Below are 27,586 nucleotides of genomic sequence, written 5' to 3' on the forward strand. Positions count from 1 at the left end.
ATGGATACTGGGAACCCACCCTGCAGGTGGGAGAAGTAACCTTGCCTCAACAGGGGGTGATAGTAGTACAGGCCGGCGACAGAGGAGGACATCCTGTCATTCTAGGCACCAATGTCTTCAAAAACTGTTATGCAGAAATCCTTGCCGTATTACACCAGACTCTGCCCACCGCTTCCTCTGCATCCAAGAGGGTGATTCAAAAGACTATCACTGTGTTAAGTGCCCAGCAGAGGTTTGCTAACGGGAAAGGAGAAATTTGTACTGCCAAGATTCGTGATAATAAGCCTGTGACTTTGCCTCCTAATTCCCAAACTCTCTTATGGTGTCGTGCTGTCCTGGGAGTCCAAGGCCAAGATTATCCAGCCCTGGTGGAACCAATCCAGATGGAGAACTACCCTTATGTGAGAGCTGCCAAGTGCCTGGTGAACGTCTCCCAAGGTAAAGTACCTGTCCGTCTGATTAACCTGAGTGATCATCCTGTTGCGCTTACTAAGCATTACCCTGTTGCCCAGCTTTCTCAGATGTTCTTCCAAGACATCATCCGTCTTCCAGTGACAGAAAAGCCGCCAGCTGCAGTCAGCGGATGTCCGCCGGTGCCCCAGTCACAAGTAACCTGGTGGGAAGAGCTACATGTCGGGGACGAGACTACCCCCCAACATCAACAAGAAGGGATACTCCGGCTTGTCAAAGAGCACCACCAGGCCTTCAGTAAACATGCTGCTGATTATGGAGAGGTTAGTGCCATACAACACACCATACCTACTGGCTCTCATCCTCCTATCAAGGAGAGATACCGACCCTTACCGCCTACTTCATATCAGACTGTAAAAGAAATGATCCAAGAGATGAAAGACTCTAATGTAATCCGGGACAGTCGTAGCCCGTGGGCGGCACCCCTGGTCCTTGTAAAGAAGAAGGATGGTGGTATCCGTTTCTGCGTGGACTATAGAAAAATTAACCAAATAACCCACAAAGACGCATACCCACTGCCCCGCATTGAAGAGTCACTAACTGCTCTGGGCTCCGCTGCCTATTTCTCCACATTGGACTTGACCAGTGGCTACTGGCAAGTACCCATGGCCCCGGCAGATAGGGAAAAGACTGCTTTCACCACTCCCATGGGCCTGTTCGAATTCAATTGTATGCCGTTCGGGCTATGTAATGCCCCAGGAACTTTCCAGAGACTAATGGAGCGGTGTTTGGGTCACAAAAACTTCGAAACAGTGCTGCTGTATCTAGATGACGTCATTGTGTACTCAAAAACATATGAAGACCACCTGAAACACTTAGCAGAGGTCTTTGAAATCCTTGTCAAATATGGCCTGAAGGTAAAGCCATCTAAATGCCACCTGCTCAAACCTGCGGTAAAATACCTGGGGCATGTGGTAAGCGGAGAGGGCGTACAACCTGACCCTGATAAGTTAGCGGCTGTCCGTAACTGGCCGGTACCCACTACCGTCAAAGAGGTGAGGGGTTTCCTTGGTTTTGCCGGCTACTATAGACGTTTCATCCCCCATTTTGCTCAAATAGCCGATCCTATCCAGGAACTCTTGAGGGGGCAGCCCAAGAAAAGTCCTAGAACTCCAGTGCTCATTGAGTGGAATGAAGAGAGGGAGATAGCGTTCCAGTTGTTAAAAAAAAAACTGACCGAGCCTCCCGTGTTAGGTTATCCAGACTACAGCAAGCCCTTCCATCTGTATACTGATGCTAGCAAGCGAGGCCTGGGGGCTGTGTTAGCCCAGATTCAGGAGGGAAAAGAAAGAGTGATAGCTTATGCAAGCCGCTCCCTGAAAGGGGCTGAGAAAAATGACCAGAATTATAGTTCCTTCAAACTAGAGTTCCTGGCATTAGTGTGGGCAGTGACGGAAAAATTCAAAGATTATCTAGCCGCTACCCCATTCATTGCATTCACTGATAATAACCCTCTGGCACATCTAAATACAGCTAAATTGGGAGCTTTGGAGCAAAGATGGGCCTCTCGCCTCGCCAACTATGATTTCTCCGTAAAATATCGGGCTGGACGTACTAATGACAATGCTGATGCTTTATCCAGGCTTCCCACAGAGACAGCTCCTGATGATGTGCGAGATGCTTGGGAAGATGTGGAAATGCCGGCCTTCTACCATAAATTTGCTCAACAGGATCAGGCTCGGGCTACCAGTGACAGAGCTGCAGTTCCTTCACCCTCCAGTAGGCCTGAACTCAAAGAAGAAAGGTGGGTGAAACTACAGTCTGAAAGTAGAGTGCTGGGTGAATTGTTGGACTTCATTACCAGTGGCAGAGCCCCTGAGAGGATTCGGCGTAAGAGTACAGATCCTGAGCTCATCAAACTGTGGAGACAGCGCCATCAACTCTTCTTACAAAAGGGCCTGTTGCTACGGAGAAGTCTAGACCCAGTGTCCAACGAAAGAGTGCATCAGATTCTCATACCCCGACGAGATGCAGGTATGGTGTTGGAGATGTACCACAATCAATCCGGTCACTTTGGGGTCCAAAAGACTGAGGCAAATATCCGCCAGCGGTTTTACTGGGTGGGCATGAGAGAAGACATGGAGAAGTGGTGTCGGGAGTGTGTAGCCTGTGCCTTGAAACGAGGTGAACACCATGATCAGAGGGCACCACTGAGACCCATTGTAAGTACTCGTCCTCTGGAACTTGTCGCCATCGACCATGTGAAACTAGAGCCTAGTCGCTCAGGGTATGTGTACGCTATGACTATTATTGACCATTTCACTAAGTTTGTTGTAGCGGTGCCTGTGAGAGACCAGACGGCCAAGACTACAGCCGAACTGTTCTGGAAACACTTCCTCCTGCCCTACGGTTGTCCAGAAAAGATCCTCACCGATCAAGGTCCTGCTTTTGAGTCCCATCTGTTCCATGAACTGTGCCGCCTGCACAACTGTAGGAAGATCCGGACGACGGCCTACCATCCGCAAGGTAATGGATTATGTGAAAAAATTAATCAGACCTTGATAGAGATGCTGAGGACCGTGCCTCCTGAAACCAGGGGAGATTGGCCTAATCTGTTGCCACAGCTCATGTTCACATACAATCATACCATACACTGTTCCACCGGGTATACCCCCTTTTATTTGATGTTTGGGCGCCAAGGGTTATTGCCTGCTGACCACTCCTTGGATGTACTCGTACCTGATTGCATCAACCCATTCCCTAATACCGACTGGGTTGCTGAACACCAAAGGCGATTGAATACGGCCCAAGCTATTGTTCAGGAACGTATGGACTATGCTAGAGACCGGCAGCAGAGAGACTATGACCAAGCAGCCCATGCAGAACCCCTGACGATAGGGGCTGTGGTATGGTTAAAAAATAACCGCCGTACCAGTAAACTGGACAGTAAATGGGAGCAAAGTCCTTATGTTGTCACTGCAATCCCAAATGTTGGAACTCACACTTATGAGATCACCCGGGAGGGCAGGGGATCCCAAATTGTACACCGAAACCGGTTAAAGCTCTGCCTGACACCAGGACCCAGTGCCGAGAGTTCTATATCTGAACCCCCTGTGTCGGAGTCATCGATACAGCCCGAGGATCCTATGCAGGCTGTCCGTAATCTAAGGTATGACGCTGATCCCATGCATTGGCTTCTGACACCATGGTTGAACTTGTTGGTGCCCGCTCCGGCACCTACTGTACCTTTACTTCCAGAAGAGCCGGTTCAGGATGCCCCGGATCCAGATCCCCCTCTAGTGGATCCTGTTGTTCCTGACCAAGGTCTCACGGATGGAGATCCTCCTGTTGCTCCTCTCTCTTCTACCTCGGTGCTAAGAGGAGAGGAAACCCCTGTGTTGAGAAGGTCCACCCGGATGACCAGGGGACGTCCGCCAGTCCATTTAGGAGACTTTGACTATGCTGGTGGTGTCTCCTCCCGAACAGTTACTATCGGAAATAGCCTGCTTGATGTTTGTGCGCAAGAATGGACTCCTCCACGTGAGCCCTTGCCTGTTCTACACCCACGGGGAAACCCTGTGTAGTTCCTTATTATACTTCAGTCAAGAAAAATAGACTAACCTGGTCCACCTTAAGTCCGCTGTGCCAGGTCAGCGGCCGTGCCTAAGAAGAAAGAAGACGCCCCTTTTTCTTGCGTCATTTATTGCAAATGTTATATTTTTGTGTGAAATAGTTGTTTATTATATTTATAATGTAATGTTTAAATTATGCATCAGCTTATGTTGGTTCAGGCATGTGTGTGAGTACGAGGCCTTACTCACGTCAAAGTCTGGGGGTGTGCAGCATACGGGTAGGCTACCCGACACTGCTAGATTTGAATGTGTAGTTCCCTTTAAGCCAGTCAGGCCGGTTACCGGCAATCCTTATCACGGCCAGCAGAGGGAGCCCCCAGTTCAGTATAAATAGGCTAGGGCCTAGCTCAGGAAGTTTAGAAGTTTCCAGACTCAGTGCAGAGAGGGTTCCCCTCCTGAGTCCGTATTCATAGAAGTCAGAAGGGCATAGCTAAACAGCCTGAAGACACAGAATACCACAGAGGCCGATCAGATAAAGCAAGAGGTACTCAAGATAACAGAGGAGGTACTAGATAAAGACAGCTTCAAGCGTACGCCAGCTATAGGGCATTGGACCTTGGAGATTAAGTCGTATGTTTCAGGACCAGTCAGGAATAGTGTGCAAGCCGCCTGTACTGCATCTCCTGTAATCAACACTCTGTAAAGAACATTGCTAAAACCGGCCATTCTGTACTTCTAAGAACCAGCTGTATTCAAATAGTAACCAACCGTCTTTCATGGAACGGCGCTTTCAACTGCGTCCATGTATTATAATCACTGATATTCAGTAAAGTTTCCGTTTTTGTTGGCTATCCTGTGCTTGCTTCATTCTTCTACAATATCATACACGGCGTGTCACCGTTTAATTGACACTGGCGTCACGAACTTTTAATCACCTGCCTGTTCCAGTATTTGCCCCGATTTGAAGACGACAGTGGATCCCAGGTGAGTGGGTAATCTGCACTACAAAGCCCAGCATACACTACTGACCCCCTGGGACACTGCATATATCCCTTGCTTTAAATTAATAATCCTTCTACCCTTCAGCTCTCTTGTCTGGCTGGAGTACTCTTCTACTCTGCTCTTTGCTTTGTGGGAACTGCAGGCTTCTCTCAAGAGGTAAACTCTTCTCTTGGTAACTATCTTCTAAGCTAACTCTGGCTCAATATCCTCAGGCAGGCTGGAATCCTTCACTAGCCTCCTGGTGGCATCTAGAAGCTTGGGCTGTCTAGCTGCATGTCAGGAGGAGGCCCTCAGCTTGTCTCTGGCTGGTGCCCTCTCACCTCTGTCTCCACAGACTCCTGACTACACAGACTGACCCCTCCCTGTCTGGGCCTGAATATATATACTAGGGGCTCCCTATCTCCCTCTAGTGTCTAGATGATGAACTACACCCTAATAGGCCTGCTACACACATCACAGGGAAGATTACACATAATGGCATATGGAAATACATTAAAATGGACTGTTAAATACACTGTCCCTCAGGAGTAGGAGTACCACGTGGCCCAATTGACCCTTGTGTAGTGCCACATTTACCTAGTGGGACACTACAAAAATAGATGGTGGAGGTAGTAGAATGGAGGCCACAGGGACCCCAATAGTTTGTTGAGGAAGGAAAATTGAGGCCACAGACTGAGGGCCACAATAGACGGTGGAGGAAGGAGAATGGAGGCCACAGGGGCCACAGACTGAGGACCATAGATGATGGAGGAAGGAGAGCTCTCAGCAGCTGATGACGCTGACACAAGTTCCTCCAGCTTTATGACTATTGTACATTCATGTGCTGCCATCATCACTGATTTATGACATGCCATAAAGTGAGGACACTCCTCAGGGTTCTGGATTTCTAGGACATGGACATATCATACAGCTGCCGCCATTCCTGACATCCACCACACACAAGAGGCGGCTTCTAGTGATGACATTTAGGGATTTTACTAACAGCCGGGGACATTTTCTCTCCACAGTCACAATCTACAGGCTTTATACTGACGCTCTGTGGACGCCTCACCCACATCTCATCTTCTTATTCTTACAGATTGGGTGATAATCGTCTACCAGACACTTCCTGCATCCAGTTGGCATCTGTAATAAGGAATAACCCGTCCCTGAAGACACTGGACCTGTCTAATAACCGTCTGTCTGGTCCTCACTTCAGTGACTTGATGGCGGCTCTGTCCAGTCTGGCCTGCAGGATAGAGACATTACGGTGAGTATAAGAGATGTGTACAGGACGGAGACATGTGGGGCACACGTTATACATGGAGCTTATTCTATTTTATTCTCCGCACCATTGTTATGTCTATGAGATAAACTGCTGACCGCTCCTTGATATGTGACGTCTACTAATGTCTGACTAATGCCCCAGGTCTAGTGGTGTCAGCGGCCACCGCCCCCCTTACCTGCGCCCCTGATGTCGGCACAGTCTGTATAGAAGCGTCATCTGCAGCAGATTTATCATCTTCTCTCCACATCACTGAGATTTTCCCTTTTTTCCCGACTTCTAAGAACCATAACGTTTTTACTTTTCCGTTCACGTTGCCGTCTGAGGGCTTCATGCGCTGCTGTATTTTGCGGTCCGTCTAGAGAAAAGTTCTATTCCTGTCCTCGAAATGGAGAAGAATAGGACGTTTTATGTTTTTCGAGACCACAGGACAGACTTCAGGGTGTGGGGGCACACGGTGTAATGTCCGCACGTCTTGTGGCCCCGATGAGATTAATGGGTCTACATCAGACCCGCAGATCGGCTGCAGACGGAGACTCCGGTCGTGTGCATGAGGCGCAAGATGGAGGTTTAATGGCTCCATTTCATTTACCAGAACTTGTATGGAAAACACCGGAAAAAATTATTTTTGGGGCTACAATTCCTCTATTTTTTTGTGTTGTTTTTTTACGGTGTTGCCGGTGCGCCAAAACTGACCTGACGACCCTGTCCTGAGGATCGGTACAATTACAGCGATACCACATTTATATGGTTTCTTTTATATTTTACTATTTTTAAAGTAATTTAGGCTACTTTCACATTAGCGTTCGGGGCTCCGCTTGTGAGTTCCGTTTGAAGGCTCTCACAAGCGGCCCCGAACGGATCCGTACGGCCCCAATGCATTCTGAGTGGATGCGGATCCGCTCAGAATGCATCAGTCCGGCACCGTTTGGCCTCCGCTCCGCTCAGCAGGCTTGCATCGTTTGGTCAATGGGGACGGATCCGTTTGAAGTAGACACTCTATGGCTCAATTTCAAACGGATCCGTCCCCCATTGACTTTCAGAATTAGAAATTTTTCAGAAATATAATGCAGACGGATCCGTTCTGAACGAATCCCATTGTCTGCATTATAGGAGCGGATCTGTCTGCGCAGACACCAGACGGATCCGCTCCGAACGCAAGTGTGAAAGTAGCCTTAAACCTTTGATAAATCTGAATGTCCTTCCCGGCCGTATCCGGACCCCATGGCCGCTTTCTATCTCCATCTACAGGGCGGGGGCTGGTTTTTGCCGGGCGAGCTGTAGTTTTTATTGCTGCCATTTTGGGTCACAAATAACTTTTTGATCTTTTTATTTTCTTATTATTTTAAGGGGGTGAAGTGAACAAAAAGCAGCGACCGCTGTGCGGGACAATCACTTGTACAGTTTAATAGTTCGGACATTTTCGGATGCGGCGATACCAATTATGTTTATTTTTTATTCTTTCTTTTAGATGTAAAATTGGGAAAGGGGGAGATTAGAATTTGTATTTTTTAAAGATTTTTTAGTTTTTTCCTCTTGTAACTGTAACAGTAACTGTAATGCACTTTCTATGCAGTGGATGAGAACAGACAGAACACGATGGCGCCTGCGGTTTATATGGCGACTATACGGAGTTCTGTATGTCTCCGTTCCTGCACTGACCCGCGGGGTGCGGACAGACAAGGGTATATGAGGAAACACAGGGAAATCTATGGACACGTGAGCGGTCCACGGAGGACACGGACAGATCACTGGCGTGTTAATCACCCCGTACGGGGTCAGAACTCAGCCGCACTTCAGAAATGTTTTACATGTTTTAAAAGTAGTCACTAAAAAAAAACTAAAAAACGCAGCAACATCAGCAGGTGACAGAACAGATTTTGTCCGTTTTCAGCCGCGTTTCTCTCTGGACATCTGTGAAATGTTTTTCCTCTATAGTGAAAGATGTAAAACCGCCAGATCTCCAGCACGCCGCGCTGCTGAAAAGAGGCAGAAAAAACACATAATTAGAAAAACTCCAGGAATAAAACTCTTCTGTCTGATACTTTCCATAGACCTTTACTGCAAAAATCACCAAACGTCAGAAAACCCCAGTAAAAGCTGTGTGTGACCGCGGCCTCTGGAGGGCGCTGCAGATTGCAGTTTGTGGCCGCCTGTGATCTCGTATGTATCGGCATGTAAAGCTGGAGGCTTCAGCAGCATTCTGCGCGCTGTCCGCCTGCCACGTGTCACAGTATAAAGCCGCACATCACAACCTACATTGTGACACGTCTATAACCACACGTGACATCATCACATATCGGGCTCCAGTAGAGAACGCTTCTCTCCATCTGTATCACTATTAGTGCCCCAGCATTTCCTCTATTAGGCTGGTCCTGAAGGGGTTAAAGACTGTGATGTGGCATGACGAGTGCAGTATGTGGCGGTACTTTATATTGTAGTATAGGTATAATATACGGCTCAGACAGGTGACAGGGCTCTCAGTGAGATGATGTCTCCTGCTACATGAGTCTGTGGGCGCCACCTAGTGGTTGTCAGGTGACCTGCGGCTGTCGAGGGTTTTCCTGACATTTCCTGATATTGATATAATGAGAAACTGGAGACCTTCACACGAGGGTGGACACGTCCATCTATTAGTATTACATGAGCAGCGAGTCATGTGACCACAGTATGGCGGTATTATCATCTACACAATATATAGGATTATATGTCATATACTGGATTTTCCCTTTATAAGACGCACCCCAGGTTTAGACAACGGAAAATAAAAAAACGTATTTTCTAGATCCTCTATGAAGGGAATGTGGTTTAGTGAAGTGGAGGCGTCGAGGTCCGGAACTTCAGGTGTAACAACCAGCGATGGTGCATGTGGTCCCCTCATTAATGTACCTCCAAATAAATGTGTCTCCTGTCACTGCTCTGTGGTGTCCGGCCACGCTGCTTCTCCTGCTAGGGTATTTTTAAGTATTTGTGTGCGACACACACAGTTCTGGTACACACACAGCTCTGCTATCCCGGAAAAGGATGTCTACTGTGGAGATGGACGTATCGCACGTGAGAGGGATGAACCCGAGGCGACAATGGGTTGTTCCTGTAATTGCTGGTGTAGCAGACCACGTGACAGTGAGCACGGCTCTGGAGGTTGGGCATGTGACTGACTGGGGCCCCGGTACCTCAGAGACCGTGAACTGTGGTGTGAGCCGGCGGCAGTTGCTATATGCTGGGCCAGGAGGTGTTGAGACACTGGGACTAGAGACTGCGCCGAAAATGTGCAACATTGTGGTGAATGGCAGTTCAGTGCAGGCGTTGTTGGACGCAAGGTGCCAGATGAGCCTGGTACATGCCAGCTTGGTAGCTGGGGATTATGTGCGGAACAATCATGCGGATAGTAAGGACTATCCGGTGGCTCTGACTGAGCGATCTGCTGGGGAAGAAATATGAGGAGACAGATGGCCAGCATGCAGATGTTGTCTACTACTGTGAGATAGCTCTCCTAGAGCTAAACCCTGTGGGGAGTAAAGAAAAAAGAGAAGTGTTATCTGTTGATAGAAGAAAGAAACAAAGCGAGTGTGAACACCAGGTGACACCAGAGCGGCTAAAGGGTGGTATAAAACTGACCAGCCGGATCTCCAACAAAAGGAGGAGGCGGGAGCTCCTCATGGAAAACAGGGCTGTAAAGATTGCAGAAGTTAGAGGTCGTGGACCTAAGAAGAAATCTGGGAAAGGAGCAAGTGTAGTGTCCCACTAGGTATGGGTGGGCACTACACAAGGGTCAATTGGTGTGCGCATTACTCTTACTCACAAGGAACAGAAATGTCATATTTAATTCTGTATTTAATGTATGTTTTGATGTGTTGTTACATGCAATGTACCCCTGTCTAATGCAGCAGCAGGCCTAGTTGGGTGTAGTTAGACATCCCAGACACTAGAGGGAGATAGGGAGCCCCTAGTATAAATGTCCAGGCCCAGACAGGGAGAGTTAGTGCAGAGTCAGGAGTCTGAGAAGACAGAGGCCAGTAAGCCTGCTCTTGACATGCAGCTGGATAGCCCTGGCTGCTAGTGATGTCCAGGAGGCTGTTGAGAAGCTCCAGCCTGCCTGAAGAACAAGAGAGCCTAAGTTAGCTCTGAAGAGATACCCCAGTTGCAGGATTCAACCTCCTGGGAGAAACCGACAGTGATCCACCTGATAGGAGGAGGCGTCCCAGGGTAAGCCATGTGCCCCTGATAGGCAGAGGAACTTAGGAATCATTGCAAGCAACATAATACCTGAGGAAGGAGGTAACCAAGGATATAAGCCACCCTTTTAGGCATCCGGGCCTTGGGAATTATCAAGCCAGAGTAGGAGTTCTATAAAGAACAGTGTAAAGGTGCAACCTGCTGCTGAGAGCTTGTGGAGTTTACCCTCAGTGTAACTTGCATGTCGATTGCCTGCCATTTGTGAATAAGCCCCTTTTGTGGAACTGTCATAATCCAGAGACTATAATACTCCCTGCTGTACAAAGTTGGATTGTTCAGTAAAGTTTACGTTTGGTTCACTGCATACTTGTGTACCTTCATCATTCCAACCACTAACCGGTGTGCCACCGGCCAAAGGCACTGGCGTCACAATTACCACAGGGACCTTGCCCCAGGCACCCAAAATACCTGTAACATCCAGGGCACCTCAACTACCATCAGGCCTGGTCCCTATCTACAGAGCGTGCCCCAGAGGAACTGTGTCTACCTCTCCTTCACTGCCACGCGCCTGCCCAGGGTTCTTCAAATATAGTGAGTACCCTCGATTGCCCATAACTGTGACCTCACGTCGTCATACCCTGCAGGTCTGGCGTGTTGCATAAATTGGCGTCACGAACAGGATCCGAATATTCCTGCGCCATAGCGGATATAAAAACTGTGTGCTGAAAATTATCTTAAAGTGACATGCCCCAATTGTTTTATTGAAAATTGCCGGGCCAAAGTGAACTGTAATAATTGCGGTGTGAAGATTGCATTGTATGGACTGTTTTCTGCTTATTTAAGCCACCGCTTGCTGTCAATGAATAGACAGCTATTTTGCTCAAAGATGGCCGCTGAGCTTGCTTGAAATTGTTTGCTGCGTCATCTTCATCATAAATTGGCGGTAAAAATTGGCGCCTTCTGCTAAAAGTGCTGGAAGGCTGTATGCTGGCGCCACCGCCCTGTCTGGACATTTGCATGTCTGCTGTGATGGACTCCGCCTCCCCAATACTGGAGTACCTGGGGGGCGGCCTCCCAGTGCAATGGGAGGATCTGTCTGAACTTATTGGCGCCACCCTGTCGCTCTCCAGAGAAGGATCGAGCATGTTGAGGAGTGAGGACTTTCCTACTGATATGTCCGCGCCTGACTTATTAACAATGAATGTGACTGGTGTTGAGCAAGAGGATGCTCCACCGGCCTACTCTCCGGGACCGGAGAGACCCGCCTGCCCGCCACCGAGGACGCAACCGGAGACCTATTATGGCTCCTGGAGAGACTTCTTCCAGCCCTCGTTCAAGTGGTCCGCATTGATGGCAGAGATCCGGGAGGCCGCAATTAAGAAGACGACTAAAACTAAAATTTACTACGAGGAACTGGCAAAGACCGTTCACGAGTGCCACACTGAAACACAACCCCGCCTGGAAAGGAGAATGGGGTTGGTTGTGGCCTTTGACAAGGACCGAGGCTTCGGTTTCATAAAAGACTACCTGACAGGACGAGACTTATATGTCAACAGGAGGTCCGTCAAGCGGAGCTACCTCCCAGAACGTCTACACAACCTCCGCGAGGGAGAGGAGGTTGAATTTACCCCTGCTGAGGGCCTGCGAGGCCCCTACGCCACTGCCGTGTCCCGTCCTAGGAAGAAGACAGAGGACTGGGACTTTGATGAGGACTACTCTGGCTGCGAGCGTGAGTCTGTGCGCTCTCCGGAGGACAACCCTGGCTGCGAGCGTGAATCTGAATGCTCTCCAGGACCGACCCATCACGCCTTCCAAGAACGGGGCTCTTTCATTGGCCCAAATGTGTTCTGGCAGCCGACAGTGGTAGAGAAGAGGGTTAGCCCATGGCCCTCACCTGAGTTGCCTCGCAGGGAGAAAACTATCCGTGAGCTTCAGGATGCAGAGAGATTTAAAGCTGCCCTGGAGAATATCCGCAGAGGGAGGAAAGCGGACGCCTCACCTGAGCCTGCAGCGGCTGCGCAGGACGAACCACCCACCGCCCAAGTGCCGACGACAACAGCAGAGACCAGCGATCCCGACTCCGAAAGCCTGGACGACCAGATCGTGCGGCTGGAGCTGAAACTGCGGGAGCTACGCCAGCTTGCCACCGCCAGGATCCGGACTCCACCTGGACTGCAACGTAAGGACCCGGACGTCTCCGGGCCAAAGGTGAGAGTACCTGTCCCTGCCAGTCGTCCCTCCTTAGTACCGGCACCCGCGGTGGGATCCTCATACGCTGTGCACCGGCGCACAGAGCCAGTCGTCCCAGAACCCACCGGACCGCTTGCAGCAGCGGTACCCAGGCCAGTGCAGCAGCCTACAATAGTTATGCCTGCTCCGGTGAGGTCAGCGACTGTGATAACCCCTAGGCCTATGGGGCCTATGCCTATTAGGGGTCCATTTGTGTTACAGTTGCCCCCCAATACGGTGTTGTGGGCACATCCATCTGTTGAATCGCAGTACAGGCCCAGTATACAAATGGAGCCAGGGAGCACCACTGAAATGCAAAGTGGATATGATATGCCCCTGTGAATTGGCCTGCTAGGCCCTTGATGTGTGCTTTATTTTGCCAAGGGATCCTAAAGAAGAGTTAACCCTTTCAGGACAGGAGTCCTTCGTTGTTTTGGCCCTCTGTTGCTGCTGCCAGTTACCCACGGCTCAGTGGAAGGCGGCAAGCCACTGAAGTACCACGTGCAGCAAGGCCATATTGTTTACAGAACCCCCTGCCTGCTTTCTCAGAGTGAAGACCCAGTTGTGCCTGTTTTCATGTTGCACCTTTTAACCCTTTAACCCCCTTTTCAGGTTGATTAAGGGTACTACAGCACTTCTTTCTATATGTATGCCATTTAAATAATGTGGACTATTTTATGTGCTGTTATTTTATTATGCAACTGGAATTTAAAGGAATTGGGCCCAGGGATAGACTCAAATGCACATGAGCCTCTGAGATTTTGCTACTATTTTAAAGTATTGTGCCCAGAGATGGACTCCACCCCGTGCGAGCCTCTGTGATTCTTGCTATGGTTACTTCTGCCTATATCTCTACTTGGCTGTGGAATGAACGAAAAGAAAAGAAACTGGGTACGGACTCATTTTAACTGCTTTGAGCCTCCAAAGAGCTGTTATTTAATGTTTACATTTTTCCATGGACTACAACTGTTCTATCATGGACAATTTGCACTTAAAGAGTATTATATGGACTATCCTGGTATTTATTGTTACGCTGTGCCAGGTCAGCGCCCCTGTTCCCATTGTTTTATCCTGAGAGAAGAGAACGACGCCCCTTTTCACCATTACTTGCTCCTATTCCAGTGGAACTGCCTAATATATGTATACATATAATGTATATTTTGCAAATGTAGATGTGTTTTCCTGCTTTGCTTTATTGTCCTCATTACAGGTGCAGTATCCAGCTGTGCAGGTACCCTCCATGTTGCGCCGAGGACGGGCAACGTTATAGCGTGGGGGTATGTAGTGTCCCACTAGGTATGGGTGGGCACTACACAAGGGTCAATTGGTGTGCGCATTACTCTTACTCACAAGGAACAGAAATGTCATATTTAATTCTGTATTTAATGTATGTTTTGATGTATTGTTATATGCAATGTACCCCTGTCTAATGCAGCAGCAGGCCTAGTTGGGTGTAGTTAGACATCCCAGACACTAGAGGGAGATAGGGAGCCCCTAGTATAAATGTCCAGGCCCAGACAGGGAGAGTTAGTGCAGAGTCAGGAGTCTGAGAAGACAGAGGCCAGTAAGCCTGCTCTTGACATGCAGCTGGATAGCCCTGGCTGCTAGTGATGTCCAGGAGGCTGTTGAGAAGCTCCAGCCTGCCTGAAGAACAAGAGAGCCTAAGTTAGCTCTGAAGAGATACCCCAGTTGCAGGATTCAACCTCCTGGGAGAAACCGACAGTGATCCACCTGATAGGAGGAGGCGTCCCAGGGTAAGCCATGTGCCCCTGATAGGCAGAGGAACTTAGGAATCATTGCAAGCAACTATAATACCTGAGGAAGGAAGTAACCAAGGATATAAGCCACCCTTTTAGGCATCCGGGCCTTGGGAATTATCAAGCCAGAGTAGGAGTTCTATAAAGAACAGTGTAAAGGTGCAACCTGCTGCTGAGAGCTTGTGGAGTTTACCCTCAGTGTAACTTGCATGTCGATTGCCTGCCATATTGTGAATAAGCCCCTTTTGTGGAACTGTCATAATCCAGAGACTATAATACTCCCTGCTGTACAAAGTTGGATTGTTCAGTAAAGTTTACGTTTGGTTCACTGCATACTTGTGTACCTTCATCATTCCAACCACTAACCGGTGTGCCACCGGCCAAAGGCACTGGCGTCACGATTACCACAGGGACCTTGCCCCAGGCACCCAAAATACCTGTAACATCCAGGGCACCTCAACTACCATCAGGCCTGGTCCCTATCTACAGAGCGTGCCCCAGAGGAACTGTGTCTACCTCTCCTTCACTGCCACGCGCCTGCCCAGGGTTCTTCAAATATAGTGAGTACCCTCGATTGCCCATAACTGTGACCTCACGTCGTCATACCCTGCAGGTCTGGCGTGTTGCACAAGCCAAAAAGTTAAGAAAAAGTTCTCCAGCAAAGAGAAGGAGGACTCCCTTAGACACTGTCTGCTAGGTAGAAAGTCAGTGTTTATGAAAAACCAAGCTCTGCTTGCCTGGGGGTCGCAGAATAGAGAGAAATATGTGACACTGACCACATCTTCCAGAGGGCATGGTACGATGTGGGAAAATCTCCAGACCTCCGGTCTGAAGAAGAGGGGGGAATATGTGGTAACACAGTGCTGGAAGGTGTGTTGTCCCACTTCAGGTACCTCAGATGGGTGAGACAGATAAAATCCAGAGAGTGGCAGTAGTCTCAGCAAAGCATATTTTGCTGAGACATTTCTGTATACATTTTCTGGGCTGGATTTTACTTGGATTGGTGGCTAGGCTTGGTAAAGGGAGTTCCCAGTCCACACCCTTCCAGTACTGGTTTTTCTTTCTACTTGAGGTGATCGCAGGTGAGGCCTGCTGTATGTAATCAGGCTGGCATAAAGCGCCTCAGAGGAGGGAGAGCGAGACTGTTTTGTGAAGCAGAGGCTCTGTGTGTGATCTCAGTCAGGAGGACTGAGGGGCCACAAGGCTTTGAGTAGCCTGAGGTTTGGAGGACCTAGAGAACGAGGGTTGCACGCCCAGCGTCTGGAGGACTACTGGGCCACACTCCCCCAAAAGGTACTGGAGTTGCCACAGCCTGGAGGCTGCAGTATTGATGTTGGCTGAGGAAAGCTGCATATGTTGTCCATGTGTGAACTGAGCTCTATGAGTGAGGTAGGGACGTATTGTGTTTAGGTAGCGCCTAGACGGGCAGGAGTTTATTTGTGTTTCAAGTGTTGGCGGTGCGGGAACCGCACCTCACCCAGTGATGTATAACTGGACTATCCTTTATAAGAAGACTGTCAAAATAAATGCACAGTTTGGACATGAAAATACGTTGTCTGGTGAGATATCTGAGTGTGAACCCCTGAAAAGAGACGATCCCTTACAGTTGATTATATAGCTTTTTCAAAATGGGCTTGGGAGTATATGGAGGATTCTCTCTACGCCCCCATTCATAAACTTGATTGTTGCTATAGTCAAAAACATTGCGCTGAAATTTAGTATGTTTAAAGTTCATGATACTTTCCTCACATTCTTTTAACAAAGCTGCTGATTTGGTCTCCAATTCTTGATATTGAGGTGTCATTTCAAATTTCTGCAGTAGGCTCTTACATTTATCGATCTCCTGTTGAATTGACACCAATTTCTCTCCCTCATATTCAACGATGAGTGTCATTAATTGCTGTGAGCAGGCAGATAGGATGTCATTCCATTTAATAACGCTTTCTGGAAAAATTGGTCGTCGGAATTTTTTTAATCCGTAATCCTCTTGGGACCATTGATCTTTCCACATACTTATTTAAGCATGTACTGTTATGCCGATCTACAATAAAGACGACCAATACTGACGGATGCTGGAGAACATTCCTTTATTTTTCTTATGGAAGTTGTGGCCTAGTAGTAGCAAGCCAACTGGAAGAACTTCTGTCCGGAATGGGGGGCGGAAGGAACGGCCGTGAGATACCCAAACCCTGGACTAAGAAGGCATTGGACGGGCATAATCTATCCCCAGTAGTTAGAAGCAGCGGCAACCCCAGGAGGGGATGCGACCGCTGGGAAATGGTACCGGCAGGCCCGGGAGGGAAGGTGGTGGAGGGGGCGAGGAGAGGCGAAAGAACTAGGTGAAATAAAGAGGAGAAAACCCAGACCAGGAGGGGAATGAAGAATGAGAGGAATGGAGAGGGGAGGTGTTCACCATACTCATCCCATCTACATCCTCTTGTCTTCACTCCTCCTTGGGGTACCAGTAGGGTCACCTCTTCAGCTGCTAGCACCGAGGTGGTAGGGAGGCTGGAATGGAGGGGACACTGCAGAAAGGCAGGTGATCTCATGGCTGGTGGGATGCAGGGGAGTTGGGCTGCCCTGGTCCACTTTGCCTCCTTGGTGGAGGTCAGGCGGTGAGGGGAACAGAGAGGCACAGTGTCTGTTTCCCATGCCTAAAGTACCGCTCCCCCAACACCCCAGTATGATAAACATTGGTGGCGCAGTGCACCCCCCCCCAATATAATAAACATTGGTGGCGCAGTGCGCCCCCCCAACACCCCAGTATAATAAACATGGGTGGCACAGTGTGCCCCCCTCAATATAATAAACATTGGTGGCGCAGTGTGCACCCCCCCAAACCCCAGTATAATAAACATTGGTGGCGCAGTGTGCCCCCCTCAATATAATAAACATTGGTGGCGCAGTGCGCACCCCCCAACACCCCAGTATAATAAACATTGGGGGGCGCAGTGTGCCCCTCCTCAATATAATAAACATTGGTGGCGCAGTGCGCACCCCCCCAAACCCCAGTATAATAAACATTGGTGGCGCAGTGTGCCCCCCTCAATATAATAAACATTGGTGGCGCAGTGCGCACTCCCCCAACACCCCAGTATAATAAACATTGGGGGGCGCAGTGTGCCCCTCCTCAATATAATAAACATTGGTGGCGCAGTGCGCACCCCCCCAACGCCGCAGTATAATAAACATTGGGGGGCGCAGTGTGCCCCCCCTCAATATAAAACATTGGTGGCACAGTGTGCCCCCCCAACACCCCAGTATAATAAACATTGGGGGGCGCAGTGTGCCCCCCCTCAATATAATAAACATTGGTGGCTGCAGTGGGCAGTGCCAATGAGGGTTAAAAAATAAAATAAAAAATTAACTCACCTCCTCTAATTGATAGTCTCCTGTTCTTTCTTCAGGACCTGTCAAAGGACCTGTGGTGACATCACTGTGCTCATCACATGATTCATCACCATGGTAATGGACCATGTGATGAGCTCAGTGACATCACCACAGGTCCTGAAGAAAGAACAGGAGACCGGCAGCTACGCGATCAACTGGAGGAGGTGAGTAAAAAAAATTTTTAACCCTCATTGGCACTTCCCACTAAGCCACCAATGTTTCTTATACTGGGGTGTTGGGGGGGAAGGGGCGGCGCACTGTGCCACCAATGTTTCTTATACTGGGGTGTTGGGGGGCACACTGTGCCACCAATGTTTCTTATACTGGGGTGTTGAGGGGCACACTGTGCCACCAATGTTTCTTATACTGGGGTGTTGGGGGGCACACTGTGCCACCAATGGTTCTTATACTGGGGTGTTGGGGGGGCACACTGTACAGGGAGTCTAAGAAAGAATCGAATGAGTCACTAAGTCGGATCTTTAGTTCTTTTCACCTGTGACTCATTTGATTCTTTCTTAGACTCCCTGTACAGTGTGTGACTCAGACTCAGAGCTGCTAGTGCTTGCCTTGCCTCAGCTCTGATTGGTTGGTGGGCGGGGAGGGGAGGGGCTGTGAGAAGAACATCGGCGGCGGCGGGGCAGAGAACTATCATCTCCTATGCCCGTCGCTGTTCAACTGCAGAGCTGCCGCGGAGGGTCTAGTCGCAAATGGCGACAAGACTAAAAAGTCTTGTCGCCATTTGTAAATTCTAAGTCGCATTGGCGACCAGAATGGTCGCCATCTGGAGCCCTGGCTTGGTAGGGGTATAGCTGAGAGGAGGAGCTAACACTTTTTTGCTTAGTGTCGCCTCCTGGTGCCAGCAGCTATACCCATGGCCTCCTGTGTCTCCTAATGATATGAGCGAGAAAATTATTTTTCAGCTGCACAGAGTCTGTGAAACAGGAATGACACACGGACAGCAAAAAACAGACAAACTGATCTTTCACGGAGGCATCTTTTCATTGACCATCATAGACCACCTTTTCACGGATTTGAGCATGGACAGAGACGTGTGCATGAGGTTTAATACTGCCGCCAATTACCGCATAAACTAGTAAACGCTCGGTCACCGGGTAATTGGAATCTTTCAACAGAATTAAATCTCATTGGTCGGTGGCAGATCGTGCTTTGTAATCATGATCTGCTGCCGGCAAACGATGGTTCAGTGTTGTTACATAGCGAGCTTTCCAGACATCACCAGTCCCTTCATCAGGCGTCCTACAAGGATGTATAAAGAAACAATAAGAACAGAGACATGGGGGAATGAAGGGACATTTAAAAAACAACGGAATATCAAAGATCTTGTGAATGAGTCCTGGTGCCCCCACTATGTCCCTTCATTCCCCCATGTCTCTGTTCTTATTGGATATATAGCGCTGTTTCTTCATTCTTGTAGTCCGCCTGATGAAGGGACTGGTGATGTCTCAAAAGCTCGCTATGTAACATCATTACTTATATTTTTGTTAACCATTAAAAGGTGTCAAACCTGCAATACTCTGATTTTGTTTCTCTTAAAGGGGTTCTCCAGGAATTTAGAAAATGAAAATACTTAAATATTACTTTATTGTAAATATATTCCCAAATACTTTTCATTATTTATAATGGCTCATTTTGTTTCGGGAGCAATCATTAGGGGAAACAAAATGGCCGCCGTCCTATTAATGCACACAAAACCTGTCCTCATCATACAGGAGGACAAGTAACTTAAAGGACTGAGGTAAAGAACTGCCTCATCATCATCCTCCTCCTCCTCTCCTACTTCAAATATGGCAAAAGAATATGGGAAGGCGCTCATAGGGTAGTATGACTGTTAAAAAATGTTTGGAAGTCAGACATCAATGGTTGTGCTCACCTTTTGGTGTTGTGCATACGCAGGCACAACACTCGTGAGGACAAGGGGTCGGTGCGGCCGGTATCTCTCAATCCTCGTAGGTGGAGTAGCCAATTCTCCAGAGGAATGATATAAAACACAATGGGGGGAGTTTGTGTACTGTGACAGTACACCAAAAGTGATACCTTCTGGCGCAAGGACACGACCTCAGTAGATAGATATAGGATCTTTTATTAGTGAATGACAACGCGTTTCAGAGTCAATGTACTTGTTTTTCAAGTCTAAAAAATCACAAAAATTAATAATAAAATGAAAAAATGGTAACCAAAAAGAAAGTTATGTAGAAAACGTGTAGAAAAAAGTTGCATATAACAATACATAAATACGTAATTGCAAGGGTTTAAAAAATAAAATAAAATATATATATATATATATATATATATATATATATATACACATACATCGCATATCGCAATACGGAGGAGAATAAATAATAATAAAAAATGCTATCAGTAAAGTGCTATAATATGGTCAATTGTGATAAAGGATAATATAATATATTCACAGATCCACATTAAAATTCTATTAATAAAATACCATAATATGGTCAAATGTGATATAAAATAACATAATAAATTCACAAATCCACATCCACTATATCATGGATGTCAAACTCATGGCCCTCCAGATGTTGCAAAACTACAACTTCCATCATTCCCTGATAGCTGTAGTATGGGAGTTGTAGTTTTGTTTTGCAACAGCTGGAGGGCCACGAGTTTGACATCCCTGCACTATATGATGCTAAAGAGGGCAGCGGACAGCTGACATTAACAGGCTGTGTAACGGACCGTTTCAGCAGACAAGGGGTTAAAATCCGTTTAGGCGATATGCCCCTTTCTGAGAGACAGGCACAGCTACTGCAGAACACCAAACTCCCGAACTGGATACAAAATAGCACTCCAACTGGAACCTCGTGAATAGCTGCTAGCAGACGAACAGGAAAGGCATACAATCAGCTTACACTCCTGGCAATCAGTCTCTAACAGCATACAGGGAATCCCCCCAAGAATGAGACAAGGCTCCGTGTTGAGGGTCAAGCAGTGGTCTGTGAGTTAAAATGGCCGCTATCTATTGTTCCCACCATGTGCTTTATCCATTGTTCTCACCATGGGAATAGTAAAATCCAAGCAAGTAAGGCAAATGATGCAATCCAGTCCAAATGGTACTCCCGGTCTCTGTGTTGCTCCCTGGCTTGGAGTGGAGGTTGCTTTGTGGGCAGGTATCAGCGGTACTCTGCCCTGGTGCCAGCGTTACCATGGAAGAAGCCTGGTTGGAGCCTGGTTGTTGGAGGGGGAGACCGACTGTCTCCGCTCCCAAAACAGTGTCCTGCTGCTGGGGAAAGGAGACTGGGCTCTCTATTCCCTGCTGGACACTCTGCCGCTGGGGGACAGGACCGACTGTCTCTGCCCCCTGTAACTCCGCCTGCCGCTGGGGAATGGAGACTGGGCTCCCAATTCCCTGTACATTACACGGCCGCTGGGGAATGGAGACTGGGCTCCCAATTCCCAAAAAATCATGCTGCTGCTGGGGGGCAGGAACAACTACCTCTGCCCCTGTAACTCAGCCTGCCGCTGGGGAGGGAGGACGTTGCTCTCCTCTCCCTGCATTTCACACTGCCTTCCCGGCATATCACTCTGCTGCTGGGGGGCAGGAACAACTACCTCTGCCCCCTGTAACTCAGCCTGCCGCTGGGGAGGGAGGACGCTGCTTTCCTCTCCCTGCATTTCACACTGCCTTCCCGGCATATCACTCTGCTGCTGGGGGGCAGGAACAACTACCTCTGCCCCCTGTAACTCAGCCTGCCGCTGTGGAGGGAGGACGCTGCTCTCCTCTCCCTGCACTTCACACTGCCGCTGGGGAATGGAGACTGGGCTCCCAATTCCCTGCAATTCACACTGCCGCTGGGGAATGGAGACTGGGCTCCCAATTCCCTGCAATTCACACTGCCGCTGGGGAATGGAGACTGGGCTCCCAATTCCCTGCAATTCACACTGCTGCTGGGGAATGGAGACTGGGCTCCCTCTGTCCTGCAACTGTAACTTCCGATGGAGCTGACCGTCACCTTCTGCCCGGTATAGTAGGGTCTTGAACACTAGACTCCTCACGAACTTCACGGATTTCTCAGCTGGATTGGGTCCGAAGAAGTTCAACCGCAACCACATCATATGGTCAAATTCCATATATGGTCATATTCCACTACATAAATGAATAAATAAATAAATCTACGTATGTACAGGACCGGATTCTCACAAATTCATGAATCAAAGATAGACATGTCTGTAAACTGCACATGATTCTCACAGTATACATAAGGTGGTAAAAAGAAGGGATCATTTGTGCATGACAAGTGAATTATGTGATTGTATAATTAGGAATCATATATATGTAAATAAATTGATATTGTAAATAATGTGAATAAGCTGGTCCTGATACAGGCTGGTAATTGGGGGATATAAGGGATATATGGCAAGGACATTCTACTGGAAATGGACCTGGAGGATAAGGTAGAAGAAGTCTAGGGATTATGATCCTGAATACAGATTATAAGAACTTTAACTGAATCTCTGTGGGAATGGAGTTCATGAGGAGACATGAAGGACAGACAGGACAGACTGTGGTAATGGAGACTACATACAAGAGCTGCTGCTCATTATCCACATCACCCCCACCTCCTCTCTGTACTTCATGCCTCCTCATGATGAACTCCATTTCTACAGAGATTTAGCTGAAGATCATACTGTATTCAGGATCATAGAAGAAGACGAGGCAGCTCTTTGGCTCACTGCTCTGAAGTAACTTGTCCTCCTGTGTGATTAGGACAGGTTTTGTATGTACTAATAGGATGGCAGCCATTTTATTTTTCCTAATGTTTGCTCCCCAGATAAAACGAGCCATTATAACTAATGAAAGGTCTCTAGGAATATATTTATAATAAAGTAATATTTAAGTATTTTCATTTTCCTAATTCCCGGAGAACCCCTTTAATGAGAACACTAAACCAAAGGGGAGATTTACAAAACACATGTTCAGGAGATCAATTCACTGACTGGTCTGATGTCACGAGGAAACCTCACAATACAACCTCACTAATGCTGGGGGCGCTGTTTTCTCTTCTAGTCTGTATGGCAATGGATTATCTGAAGAGGAGAGGGAAGCCATAAGAAAACTGGAAAAGCAGAAACCAAATATGAAGATCATTTACTGAACTGAGAAGAAGCCGGATTCCTCTCTGTGATGAGCAGATAACAGAACTTTGGTGGAGAAGACTTCTTCAGAGGTCTGGTACTAGGAGCGTCTCCTGGTGCTTTATGGGTAATATCACTGATATACAGAAGATAAGGAAATGTTATAATATACATGATACCAGAAATGTTCTTCCCTAACTAATTATATGTCCAGTAACTAAATCCCTTCATAATGAGTCCAAATCCAGGCCTGTGGGATGTAGCAGCGTCTCCTGAAGGTCATGTACGTTGTCAGCAATATACCGGTTGTCACACCGGAGGAGGCCGCACATTGCACACAGTGTAAATAACAAATCACACAAACTGTTATTTCAGTTTCTATGTTAACCTTTACTTGATGCGACTCACGGACAAACCAGTGTTCACATGATCTGTCTCCCGATCACCAGGACCAATAGAGGTGACATGGCGGTGTGCGGTATTTTACTGTACATACACAGATTCAGTGCTGTGTAAAATGACAAAAAGGAGACAAAGGGTATAAAATGGTCCTAAATGGACTCCTCGAGAGGACACCCAGCTGGCAGCCTACACATCAACTACAGTATGGAACCTCTCTAGATCCACCACCTCCATCTGTGTAATAAGCTCCATCTGTTTTATCCTGTAAAATCCATACACAGATCAGACCTACAGCTGTGAGCCACCTTGGAGGTCATCTTGGTAATGTTCTTGTAACCAGCTCCAAGACAGAACTGAGTGATGGCCACCCTAAATGTAATGTCTTGGAATGTGGGGGGACTAGAAACAGCAGGGAGACTTAAGAAACCATGGGTGCAATGGTCGGAACATGCATTCGGGAGCTCTTATTCTAGAGGAGTATCCCTGCTGATACACCGCACTATTCGTTGGGAGGAGCGGCAGACAGTAGTCGACCCTGAAGGGAAATACATCTTTGTCTATACATTAACTGCACCCCATATATAGTGTTGAATATGTATATACTGCCTCCAGGGGCGGATTAAGTGCATCATAGGCCCGAGGCTGTTTCCCAAACTTGGGCCCCTTTCCTCTATTTATCAATGGCCCTGCCCAGGCCAGTGATACTAGTCGTGACGTCACTGGGCCTGCGGTAAAATGCGAGAAGGCCGCCGCACCGCTGCCTTCTCAAACAGCTGATTGTCAGGGGTCCGGGTGTGTCAGACCACCGCCAATCAGATGCTGATGATCTAACCAGAGGAAAAATTACCCAAGGTCCATTGAAAAGGGTTTTGGTGGAAACCCTTCTGTCCTGTGTGGGGGCCTGGTTTGACCCTTGCTTTGGGGCCCTTACTTCTCTATGTACACCCCTGCTCAAGTCCCACGGAGAACAATAGATTGGAGTGGCTGCAGATAGGGAGGCAATATCTAATACATTTTAGGGAGAAAAGTGATCGTAAGCTCTTTTTCCTCAAACAGGAATCGTTTGAGTTGGGCAGCCAGTCTGGTAAAATGTTGCCACACGTAGTACACAATAACACAGCAGCTCCATCAGTGCTACATATACATCATGCAGAGGGTGAGATGGTGGAAGATACAGACGGTATACTGGCTAGATTCCAGGAATTTTATCAAGAGTTGTATCGCTCAGTGATACAGTACACCCTCTCTGATTTGACTAGCTATCTGCAAGATGCTAAGTACCTAAAATTGCAGGAACAAGATAGAGCGGAAGTAGAAGATGCTATAAGGAGATTCGCCTCGGGAAAGTCACCTGGCCCTGATGGCCTTCCACTAGAGGTGTACTCCAAGTACATTGATATCCTTGGACCACAATTGCACAAAATGTATGAGGCAGCACAACGGGAGGGATGCCTTCCAGAGACGCTATATGATGCCTCAATAGTAGTGCTGCTGAAACCGGATAAAAACCCACTGGAATGCGGCTCTTATAGGCCCATTTCAATATTGTTATCCTATATAATAAAATCTCTGTGTGCGTGTCCGTGCGTGTGTGCCAATTTGTCTAGTGCACATGCGCGGCGCGCTGGCCAATCAGCACGCACGCACGGACACCGCCTACAGCGCCCATACATGGGCATCCGGTGGCAGTCTCTGTGAGTGGAGGTGAGAGGCCACATCCATCCCTATGTGCCGTCCTCTGTCATCCCGAGCTGCAGGCAGCTGACGCGGGGAAACTTCCCTTCCCCCTCCCTCCCCTTATTACTCTGACTACATCTGTACACTCATTAGAGAGAGCTAGGGAGGGGGCTACAGGGAATATATTATAGAGATGGAGGGGGATACAGGAGGAAATACATTGTAGTGTATACATATTACACTCCAACCCCCATCATTACACTACAGCCCTCATTGGAGTGTAATATGTGTGTAATGATGGGGGTTGGAGTGTATAATGATGGGGGTATAATGATGCTGATGGGTCCCTGCGTCGCACATGCCCACTATAACAAATGGCACACAGGCACTCACACAGGGATTTTATGTGATAGGGCTGGAGTGTAATCTTACATAATAAAATCCCTGTGTGAGTGCCCAGTGTCCGTGTGTGTGCCGTTTGTTATACTGGGCATGCATGGCGCGGGGACCTATCAGCACACAGCGCTCCACACGCCGCTCACACCTGTGCGCCGGCCCGCTGCTGTGCCCAGCTCCGCCGTGACTCCTCCTCCCCCTCCAGCTTCCTCTGCGGCCGCCTCACACCCCAGGATCCCCATCATTACACACATACTATATTCCAACCCCCATCATTATACGCATATTACCCTCCAACCCCCATCATTATACGCATATTACCCTCCAACCCCCATCATTACACACATATTACACTCCAATCCCCATAATTACACTCCAATGAGGGCTGTAGTGTAATGATGGGGGTTGGAGTGTAATACATGTGTAATGCTCTCTGCCTGTGATAGCTTCCCTCACTTGCTACTGTGCGGCCATTTCCTGAGTTTGGTGGACGGGGTTAGGGCGAAATAGGAGTGAGGAGGATGCGGTAGCTGCGGGGACTAACATGTGCCCCCTGTGCTGACAGATACCCAGGGTCCAGAATAGGAGGTTCCCATCCCTAGTGCTCCCAGCTTTGTCCTCCCAGGCTCTTTGGGAGTTCTATGAACACCAGGATGCGATGCTGTAGCAGGTACGGGGCCACTCTCTGCCCGGTGCGCAGGTGTGGGCAGTGCATAAGGGTGTCTGGTGAAGGATACGTTGTGGCAGGCGGCGGTTGCAGGGCCCGGGTGTCAGTCAGCTGCAGAGGAAGCCGGAGGGGGAGGAGGAGGCACCGTGGAGCTGGGTCGATGCGCAGGGCTGGGCGGTGCGCGTGGAGCGCAGTGTGTTGATTGGCCGCCGAGCATGCACACTTAAAGGGGTTGTCCGGGACCAAATGTTTTTAAAAAAAACACGTTTACTCACAATGTACAGCTAAGTAAAGACCTCCATACATTTTCAGCTACTTTTGCCACTTCTATGTGGCTCCAACGGTCCCCCACTCATTGTTTATATATCTGTTTATCTTTACCTGACTTCCGGCTGCACTGCCCTGTGGGTCCTGGGGCAGCGCAGCATCAGGTGGTTACAGCTGTCTCTCTGCTCCGCTGTAACTCCGCCCCCTCATCAATATTCATCTCAATTCATTCTGCAGCTCACCGCACTGGAGGGGCGGAGCTGAGCAGGTTAAGGGGCGGGGCTTAGCAGGATGTCGGACAGCCGCTATAACTCCGTCCCCTCTTCAATATTCGCCACAATTCATTCTGAAGCTCACCACTGGAGGGGTGGGGCTGAGTGGGTTGTCAAGGGGCGGAGCTGAGCTGGTGGTTAAGGGGCGGGGCTTAGCGGGATATCGGCCAGCCGCTGTAACTCCGCCCCTCATCCATATTCACCTCGATTCATTTGCTGCCAGTGACGTAACCGGGCTCCCTGAGCAGCGGAAGAGGAAGCTTTGCTTGCCTGCAAGGGACCCCGTACGTCACTGAGGAGAAGAAAACAGTAACTTCCGGCCAGGAATTTCAAAGATGAAAACGGGGCTGCAGAAATCTGTGCCAAAGGTACTACCTGCTTGTATGTAATGTGTATGCCACACTTGTACTATTAGAGTAATGTCCCCAATCCCGGACAACCCCTTTAACTAATAATCGGCATACACGCACGGTCGCACACGCACATAGGGACTTTATTATAGAGGATATATATCTACTATAATAAAAGCCCTGTGTGCATGCCCAACACACGATGCCCACACCAGCGTGTCGCCCAATCACCGCCGCCTCACACGCAACTGCGCCACCCACACCAGCGCACACACCAATCAGCACACGCTGCACAAACGCCCACACCTGCGCGCTGGCCAATCGCCGCCACTCACAGGTTATTGTGTGCTCTCCACGTCGGAGCGCCGCCGTTACTGTTCATGCATCGCACAGCTGCACAGTCCCAGCACTCTCAGCCACAGACAGCAGCAGCTGCCAGCAGTCTCAGTACCAGCAGTCTCAGCCACCAGTCAGTGCCACCAGTCACAGTGCCACCAGCCACAGGCACCAGTCACAGTGCCAGCAGTCTTAGCCACCAGTCAGTGCCAGCCGTCTCAGCCACAGACAGCAGCAGCTGCCAGCAGTCTCAGTACCAGCAGTCTCAGCCACCAGACAGTCACAGTGCCACCAGCCACAGGC

At 48.7% G+C, this 27,586-nt stretch overlaps 1 protein-coding gene across 4 annotated transcripts in view; it reads left to right on the top strand.

Annotated features, from left to right (window-relative positions):
* The window catches only part of LOC122930744 (NACHT, LRR and PYD domains-containing protein 12-like), a 170,488-nt gene extending 144,090 nt beyond the window's left edge, over nucleotides 1-26,398 (top strand). For all 4 annotated transcript variants that reach the window (XM_044284316.1, XM_044284318.1, XM_044284317.1 and 1 more), the window contains 2 exons: nucleotides 6,064-6,234; nucleotides 22,849-26,398. In XM_044284316.1, coding sequence (XP_044140251.1) covers nucleotides 6,064-6,234; nucleotides 22,849-22,936 — 259 coding nt within the window. In that variant the 3' untranslated portion in view covers nucleotides 22,937-26,398. The remainder of the gene's footprint in view (nucleotides 1-6,063; nucleotides 6,235-22,848) is intronic.
* The last annotated feature ends 1,188 nt before the right edge of the window (nucleotides 26,399-27,586 follow it).

The sequence above is a fragment of the Bufo gargarizans genome, chromosome 3, assembly GCF_014858855.1.
Source record: "Bufo gargarizans isolate SCDJY-AF-19 chromosome 3, ASM1485885v1, whole genome shotgun sequence".
Taxonomy (NCBI): domain Eukaryota; kingdom Metazoa; phylum Chordata; class Amphibia; order Anura; family Bufonidae; genus Bufo; species Bufo gargarizans.